Source organism: Propithecus coquereli, unplaced genomic scaffold (genome assembly GCF_000956105.1).
Source record: "Propithecus coquereli isolate 6110/MARCELLA unplaced genomic scaffold, Pcoq_1.0 Scaffold52, whole genome shotgun sequence".
NCBI classification, from domain to species: domain Eukaryota; kingdom Metazoa; phylum Chordata; class Mammalia; order Primates; family Indriidae; genus Propithecus; species Propithecus coquereli.
Window position 1 is genome coordinate 123,043 of NW_012151063.1, and position 9,372 is coordinate 132,414.

At 57.7% G+C, this 9,372-nt stretch overlaps 1 protein-coding gene across 1 annotated transcript; it reads right to left on the reverse strand.

Moving 5' to 3' along the window:
* Positions 1-8,274: 8,274 nt before the first annotated feature.
* Positions 8,275-9,351, reverse strand: P2RY8 (purinergic receptor P2Y, G-protein coupled, 8). The gene has a single exon (XM_012656793.1). It carries the CDS (start codon positions 9,349-9,351, stop codon positions 8,275-8,277), a length of 1,077 nt encoding a protein of 358 aa, XP_012512247.1.
* Positions 9,352-9,372: the final 21 nt, after the last annotated feature.

A 9,372-nucleotide genomic window follows, 5' to 3' on the forward strand; every position in this document is an offset into this window, starting at 1 on the left:
TAACCGTAAATTGTAACCCCAACCCTAGCCCTAACCTCTCCCCCACCCCAACCCTAACCCTAACCCATACCCCTTAACATTAAACCCTAACCCCAACCCTAACCCCAACCCTAATCCTACCCGTACCCCTTAACACTAAACCCTAACCCTAACCCTAACCCTTAACCCAAATGCTTAACCCTAAATCATAACCCCAACCTTAGCCCTAACCTCTACCCCTACCCCAACCCTAACCCTACCCATAGCCCTTAACACTAAACCCTAACCCTAACCCTAACCCTAACCCTAACCCCAACCCCAACCCTAACCCTAACCCTAAATTGTAACCCCAACCCTAGCCCTAAATCATAACCCCAACCCTAGCCCTAACCTCTACGCCTACCCCAACCCTAACCCTACCCATACCCCTTAACACTAAACCCTAACCCTAACCCTAACCCCAACCCTAATCCTAAATCGTAACCCCAACCCTAGCCCTAAATCATAACCCCAACCCTAGCCCTAACCTCTACCCCTACCCCAACCCTAACCATACCCATAACCATTAACACTAAACCCTCACCCTAACCCTAACCCCAACCTTAACCCTACCCCGGGTTAAAGGCACACTGTAAGGAGAAAAGACATTGGTGGTAGGAAGGGTCACGCTTTGGAGGTTTAAAATCGCTCAGGAAGTTTTGGGTTTTCCAGCTGTGCTGTGTATGCAGTTTGTGGCCAAGACCAGGTGTGCTCTTCTTGGTAAAGAAATGATGACCAGGGGTCTAAACCCTAACCCTAACCCTAACTGCTACCCCTACCCCAAACCTAACCCTTAACCCTAACACTTAACCCTAACAACCCTACCCCTAGCCCCAATCCTTCTAACCCTAACCCCTACCCCAAACCTAACCCTAACCCTAACCCTTAACCCTACCCTTAACCCTAACACTTAACCCTAACAACCCTACTCCTACACCCTAATTCTTCTAACCCCTACTCCAAACCTAACCCTTAATCCCAACCCTAACCCTTAACCCTACTCCTATCCCTAACCTTTAACCCTAACCCTTAACCCTAAACTTAACCCTACCCCTACCCCTAACCCTTAATGGTACCCCTACCCTTAACCCTAACCCTAACCCCTACCCCTACCCCAAACCTAACCCTAACCCTAACCCTTAACCCTAACTCTAACCTTATCCCTACCCCTAACCCTTAACCCTAACCATAACCCTAACCCCAGCCCCAACCCCCACTGGGCTGACAGCGATGGTGTCCAGTGTGTTGGGCTCTGTGTTAACTCTCGTTGTGGGGGAGATGCTCTGGCAGCCCGACGGTGGGGGGCGTGTGGCCCCCACGGTCCCCGGGTGGGCTGGGGGTGGGAGACGGCAGGATCGGGGGCTGGGGCAGCTGCAGCTCCCACACCTGTAGGGCAGGAGGGGCCGTGGCCAACAGCTGTGTGCTGCCCACGGGTGGGTCCCCAGGGCTCCAGGACCCGTGCGTGCAGTGGGGCTGCCCCGGGCTCGGCTTCTGTTTGCCGACACCCCCCGCTCCCCGACTTCACTCAGCTTCAGGGTCAGAGGAATCCCCCGTGGGTGTCGAACCTCAGTTGATTGGGGCCCCTGTGAGTGTCCTGGGGCTGCCATATAAGTGACCCCAAAGTGCGGGAGCTTAAAACAACAGACGTTCGTCCTCTCCCAGCTCTGGAGGCCGGAAGTCCGAGAGCCAGGCTGGGCAGCGCCGTGCTCTCCTCGGCGCCCGCAGAACTGGGAGAGAACACCTTTCTGTCTCTCTGAGCCACCCGGGTCGCGCGACGTGTTACGGCGGCCCTGGGAGAGTGTATACATGTATGCGTGTAAACTGATGCATGTATGTGCATGCTGCACACGTATGTGTATGGTACGTGTGTATGTGTGCATGATACAGGGTATATTTTGACTCCATCCTTACTTCTATTTTTGTTTTTTTGAGACAGGGTCTCAGTCTGTCACCCTGCGTAGAGTGCAGTGGCGTCATCGTAGCTCACTGCGTCCTCCACCTCCTGACCTCAAGCAGATCCTCCTGCCTCAGCCTCCCCAGTAGGTGAGACTACAGGTGTACGCTGCCTCACCTGGCTAATTTTTACAGTTATCGAGACGGGGTCTTGCTATGTTGCCCAGGCTGGTCTAGAACTCCTAGCTTCAAGCAATCCTCCCGCCTCGGCCTCCCAAAGTGCTGGGGTTATAGGCGTGAGCCACTGCGCCTGGCAAGGTGTCCTTTTTTTTTTTTTAATAACTGTTTCCAAAACGTTTACTAAAGATCAACACCTTTGAGAGTCAATCCCTGTGTCATTTTAAAAAACAGACTGTTCATTTTGCAGATCTCCCCCCGACACCCTCGCCTCCTCCCGCCTTCCTGCGAACGTGGTACGTCCCTGAAGTCCAGTCGTCACGATTAGGGAACTGACGCGGGTGCATGAGGACGCCCTCAGCCTTCCCGAGACTGCGCTCGAATTTCACCGTTTCCCCAACTCCCACAGCACCCGGGGGACGTTAATCATCTCGTTTCCACGAGAAGTTTCCGCTTGCTTGTGTCCCCGGGATTGCTGAGCAGCAGGGGGACGAAGGGGTCGGCTGGAGTTTTCATCTGATTTTTCCTTATACTCTAGGAAGGTCTTTATTACGGTAAAATGACTCAGAAAGGTGAACCACAAAAGCAGGAAATGGGGGGGTGGGCCCGGATAACCCTCAAATTAGCGGTTCATCCTTTAGCTTTTGGTGTTTTGGATAAGAATTAACACGCCCAGGCTGGGTTCCCGCTGGCGTTGGGACTGGGTCCTTGCACCATCCTGGTTACGCTACTTTCTGGCTCCGGGACCCTGGATCAATTGCACGACCTCACTTTTGAGCGGCCTCAGTTTGTTCCTCTGTAAAATGGGCCCAACACCTACTGCACTGTGTTGGGATAAATAAGCTCATTGTTGGGAGAGGCTGGGATTCGCCCCACGTAGAGCAGGACTCCAAGAGTCCCGGAGACTTCTGTTTAAACACAACCTCCTGTGTACGACTATGATGCATGCAAAATAATTAAAAATAAAACAATTAAAAAAATAACATATAAACAATCTCCGTGTGCTCATTTCACATCTCCTCTTTAGGAACCTCCCTCCACACAAGTTATCTTAGATTTATTCCTCCCCGAGAGGTATTTTAAACAGCATAAAGAATCCCCTTGGCTTCGCACAACAGCACGGATTTCCAAACAGAGATCAGACGTCACCAGGGCCGAGGGCCGAAGCGGGAGAGTTTTCACAGCAGCCCCGACCCGAACGGCGTCTGTGTTCGGCTGAGTAACAGCGGGCTTCTCAAGCCGTCTTGGTGGGTCTGTGAAGTCCTTCCCCTGAGTCACCCTCTCCGGAGAGAGCAAACGTGTTCGCGGCCCCACGTGACCCAGACGCGGACTCCGCCGCGGCGGCTATTCCAGCCCGTTTTGGGGATCATTTGACCAAAATCTGGCTTCCTGTGGGATCATTTTAATCCTGTCTATAGTTCTTTTCTATTTTCACATGAAACCACCAGAACGATGACAGGATCGAGAGTCGCGGGGGGGCGTTCGTCAGAAGGCGGTCGTCCCCGGGTTGCAAAGCCGCCGGGTGGTGACAAGGCTCGGAACACGGGTCGATGCTCCCACACGGACAAGCCTCCGACACATCCTGTCACCAGAGTCAGCAGATACGGCGTGCCTGTCACCTGCGTAGAACAGACAGGGCGCGTGAACGACAGGGAAATGATGCTTCGGTACAGCTGTCAAAAAAAATTAAATGAGCAACAGTGTGATTGGGAACGTTTGCTCCCTCCCTGCCCAACGACTCTGCACCGACGGGGTCTGCGGCATCCGGTAACACAGCCACACAGAGCAGCGTCTTCCCGGGGCGTCTGCCAACAGAACACATCGTTTTCCCCTTACATTTTCAAACATGCAAAAAGTATAATCAACAGACTGACGCAATGAAACCCTGCGTTCTCTTCGTCTAGCTTCTACCATGATCTCTCATCATATTCTGCGATTTTCTTCATCCAATGCCCCAAGGAATGCATGCATATATGTATACGTGCACGCAGGCAGGTACATATACGTGTGCACGCATGTTTCTGCTGAGTATTTTAAAGCAAGCATCAGACATCATCACATTTCGCCTGGGAAGACCTGCATATAAATGTTTCAGATAGAGGTTTCTTGTTGACAAAAAGCTGTAGCATCTCTTCCCACCCAAGAAAATTAACAACAAATTCTTAGTTTCACCCACCTGTGGTCCGTGGCCCCCATGCTAGAAGGAAATTGGTTCTGCTAAGGATTGAAAGTCTTGTTATTTAAGTTCTAGGGGTGCTACGGTCTGAATGTCTGTGTCACCCTGAAATTCCTGTGTTGAAATCCTCACCCCCAAGGTGATGGTGTGAGCAGGTGGGGGCTTTGGGAGGTGACAAGGTCCTGAGGGTGGAGCCTCATGGATGGGACCAGTGTCCTTATAAAGGCGACCCCAGAGAGCTCCCTCGCCCCTTCCACCATGCGAGGACACAGCGAGAAGACGCCGTCTATGAACCAGGAAGTGAGTCCCCACCAGACACAGCCTCTGCCACGCCGGGATCTCCACTTCCAGCCTCCAGAGCTGGGAGCAACAAATATCAGTTGTTTATAAGCCACCTGTCTGTGGTGTTTTTTTATTGCAGCCTGGACAGACTGAGACAACAGGCCAGTGAGGAGGATGAGGTGTCGGATCTACCATAAAATGGGCTGCGTGTGTGGAAAGCAGGTGCCTGAGAAATCAGAGACAGAGAAACAGAGAGAGAGACAGAGAGAGACAGAAACAGAGACACAGAGAGAGAGAGACAGACAGAGAGAGGGAGAGAGACGTTTGCCCTCCACCGAGGAAAAATCAGAAATGCCATCACGGCTGCTGGTTTCCTGAGCTCCTCCCTCTCTCCACATCCTGCCAAGACCAGAACTACAGTTTTTCATCTTTTTTAAAAAAAAAAAATTGTGTGAGTAAATAGAAACGTGTTATCCTTTTCCTCGAAGCTGGACAGGGGAACAGACTGGATGAGCTTCCAGGAAACATATCAAGACATGCACAGAACAGACAGGTGTGTGCAGCTCCCAATGGCCAAGAGGCTGCGTGCACAGTGACACAATAACCCCAATATTGGCAAAAAGGGGTGCTTTGTGTGCTTGCCGCACCCTCTCCAGCCGCAGGGCTGCGGGGCTGCCGCGCCCCGTCGGGGAACGATGTCACTGAGACAGGCTTCCTCTGATTGGGGACATCAGCCTTGTGCACAGGCGGTTTGGGTGTTCTGTGTGTTGCCGTGAGACGGCGCTTTGAGGTTTTTCACAGCTTTTTTTTGCATCAGACGCCCCCGAGGCCCACGCACAGAGCTTACCGTGAGCTCGTGTGGGTCGCCTTCTGGCTGGGGGTTTCTCATCCCGGATGTCGCTGCATCGGCTTTCTAGGGTTCACCGTGGGGACAGTCAGGAGAAGCCGGCGGCAGTGGCCATGTCGCCCCCTCCTTTCGTGGAAATTCCGGGTCCCGCGCATGGGCCGTGTTTTGGAATCATCCCTGGCCACCCGAGGAGCTGTTTCCCAGGGCGGTCTGCAGCGCAGCTTCGAAGGCTCGCAAAGGCGGCTCTCGGTCTCCATAGACACATAGACGTTCGGGATGGACAGGGTGACACGCCAGCCCCGCGGCACCGGTTATCCACCTGCACCTGTCACCAACCTCAAAGGCAGAGGCAAAGGCGGGAACGTCAGTTTGATTTCAGGACTACACGTGGGCAGGCAGTCTTTGGAAGAAGGGTGTGGGGCGCACGGTCTATAAGCCGACCTGTGTGGTCCACGGGATGGGAAGCCACGTCCTGCCGTGAAGAAGCAAGAAGCATCGGAAGACGCTGCGCTCTCTTGCGTCGGACGCTGGACAACTCCATGACAGACTTGCTCGTGCGTCTTCTCCGGAGGGCGCACAGAACAGGCCACCAGGCTTCGGGGCGTTGCAGGAAAGACAGCCTGTGACGTCCAGATGAGGGGAGCATGTGACGGGGACATCGTCTTAAATCCAGCAAGTCACCGTGGACGTCCGAGCCTGCGTTTAAGCAGAACGGCGCTCCTCCTGCCGCCGACCATGGGGTCTTGGTTCCGAGGGGCGGGAGCTCCGGGTGGGACTCCAGCCACCTCCGTGCACATGGCCCCAAAGAACCCCGCAGTTGTGATGCCTGGAGTTAAGACAAGGAGAGCAGTTGCCGTGTGCACTTTGCGGGGCGGGAATCTTTGGTGGTGGCGGACGTGGCCTGATGCGGGATTCTCCCGAGGGCTCCCGAGCTCACAATTTACTCTGTGAACAACCGATGGCCGACCCCGTGGGCATCTGTGTTTCTCGTCATCACCTCACTTACGTGGCCGCGTCTGAGAGATTGGGTTCCGGGAGGCAGTTCCCTGGGAGCCAGCGCGGGGCACGGTCGGCCTCCCGGAATCGCCCACACACGCACCCGCTCGCCGCACGTGCTGCGCCCAAACCACGGCATCTCAGAGCGGCTGACACGTGCGCCTGCTCCTCCTGGGGCTCCAAAACGAATTTCCACAAACCGGGGGACCTAACACAACAGGAGTGTGTCCCCTCCCGGTCCCGGAGCCCAGGAGTCTGAGACGCAGGTGTCTCGGCGCCGCGCTCCCTCCGCAGGCTCCGGGGGAGGCTCCTTCCTGCCTCTTCCGGCTCCTGGGGGCTCCAGGCGTCCCTGGGCTTGTGGCCACGTCACTCCTGTCTCTGCCTCCGTCTCCACGTGGCTTCTCCTCTGCGTCTGTGTCTCCTCTGGTGTCTCTCAGGAGGACGCTTGTCACTGGGATGGCCTCATCTCGAGATCCTCCACTAATCATATCCGCAAAGACCCTACTTCCAAATAAGGTCCCATCCGGAGGTTTTGGGGGACACCAAAGCAAACGTATCTCTGTTTTTCTCCCAGAGTACGGACGGCAGGGGACAGGGGTCTCTTATAGTCAGCAGCTTACAGCCCCATCAACATCACGAACCTGAGGAGGGGGGTGGGGACTTCCGGAAGCCACCCCATCCTGGATGTCCCAGATCCCCCGGGGCCGATGGTCGGCTCTCCCCGTGCAGCCTGCAGAGCGGCCTTTCTCCCCCAAGGCGGCCTGGCCTCCAACTCCCCGCGTCATTTGCAAAGTGCCGCAAACCTCACGCCGTTTCGGCCAAACCCCAGCTCCTGGGAACCTGCCGTGTTGGCTTCTCAGAGGCCTGGGGGTGGGGGTCTCCTTCTGTCCCCAAACCAGTACAGGCACAGCCCAGGCACAAACACAGACACCCCCGCATGGCCCCCGTGGTGCAGCCGGGCTGGGAGGCTGGTTTGTGGGGTCCACACCTTCGTTGGGTGCCGGGCCCCAAACAGTCTCCTGAGACAGGCCAGGTGCGGCTCATGGTGAAGCAACCGCAGAACCTGGGAAGGACCCCCGGGGATTCGCAGTGGGTCGGGGCTCTCAGTGCAGAAGACAAGCCAGAGAGGGGGCCGGAGCGAACCCCCAGGCAGGCCACACCCCGACATCTCACGGACCATCCTGTACACAGCTGGGCCTCCCGCTCTCGGTCAGGGGGTGGGGAGGGCTGGACATGTTCTTGGGTCCTGACCGGATGTCCTTTCCAGCTGGGAGTCTCCGAGAATGGCCTTGAAGCAGAAAAGGAATCCGCCACTAAGCGAGACCACAACGGCTGTGCTGCCAGAGGAGGGCCGGGGTACTTCCGGGAGACCCCCGAGCTCCCAGAGTCCCTGAGGACGAAATAGCCGAAATAGCTTGTCCTCGTTCCTCTGCGATAATCGCGGCCGCAGTGCACAGAGTGACTCCGAGCAAAACACACAGGAATTGTAGTATGCGCCAGGACAGGGGTGGGGGCTGGAGCTGCTGGCACCCCCAGACCCGAGCTGGCTCCCTGGTGCCGCCTTTGTAGGAGAATGTCACCAACGCGGGGCTGGAAGGAAACAGGCGGCGGCCCAGGGGCTGTATCCAGGAACCAAGTGGGGACAGACTGGGCCCTCGTGGAGCTGGGGCGGTGCCGCCCACACTTCAGGGCAGGCCCACGCGAGGCTGCCACCAGCTCCCCGAAAAGGAAGCGGTCTGTGCCGGCTACTGTGCCAAGCTTGCTTCTCTCCCCTGGCGGAAGCCCGGCGCGCCCTCCCCAGCGCGCCCTCTCCAAAGGCGCGCGCGCCCCAGACTCCGGCTGCGCCCCGCAAACCTCCCGCTCTCGGACCTGCCTGCGCTCGGGCTCAGAACTCGCTCTCGCGCCTCTGCGGGCCGGGCCTGCCGGCCCCGTCCTGCCCGTCGTCGGGGGCGCAGGACGCGGAGCGCGCGGACGCGGTGCGCGCGGAGAACAGGCTGTCGCGGCGCGCGTCCTGGCTGTCGGCGGGCAGCCGGCCGTAGCCCAGGTAGTCCCGCAGGCACAGCTGGAACTCGCGCGACGCGAAGTAGTACACGAAGGGGTCCAGGCAGTTGTTGACGCAGCTGAGGCACAGCGTGAGCTTGTACACGTGGTAGTAGCTGCCGCCGTAGAAGAGGCGGCTGACCATGTGCGCCAGCAGCACGAAGTTGTTGGGCGCGAAGCAGGTGACGAAGGCCAGCAGCACCACGGCGGCCAAGCACACGGAGCGCCGCCGCTGCCCGCGGCTGTGGCCGTCGGCGCTGCGCAGCAGTTTGAGGATGGTGGCCGTGTAGCAGGCCACGGTGATGACGAAGGGGAGGAGGAAGAGCAGCACGAAGATGGTGAAGAGGAACACGGCCCACATGGCCACGGTGGGCAGCATGGTCCTCTTGAGCACGTCGAAGCAGGTGACGATGCCCAGGTCGTGCACGGCGTAGGTGAGGTCGGTGCGCGCCAGCGGCGACAGCGCGGCCAGCAGCAGCAGCCAGGCGCCCGCGCACGCGGCCAGCGCGTACCGGCGGCGGCGCCAGCGCGCGGCGCTCAGCGGGTACACGACGCCCAGGAAGCGCTCGACGCTGATGCACGTCATGGTCAGGATGCTGGAGTACATGTTGGCGTAGAAGGCCACGGTGACCACGTTGCAGAGCACCACGCCGAACACCCAGTGGTTGCGGTTGAAGTGGTAGTAGATCTGGAAGGGCAGCACGCTGGCCAGCATCAGGTCCGTGACGCTCAGGTTGATCATGAAGATGGCGGACGGCGACTTGGGCCCGATGTGGCGGCACAGCACCCACAGCGAGAACAGGTTGCCCGGGATGCTGACCAGCGCCACGAGCGAGTACACGACGGGCAGCGCCACGGCGATCGCCGGGTTCCGCAGCATCCGCAGCGTCGCGTTGTCCGGGCCCGTCATGTTCATGTCCATGGTGGCGCCGGCGGGGCTCCC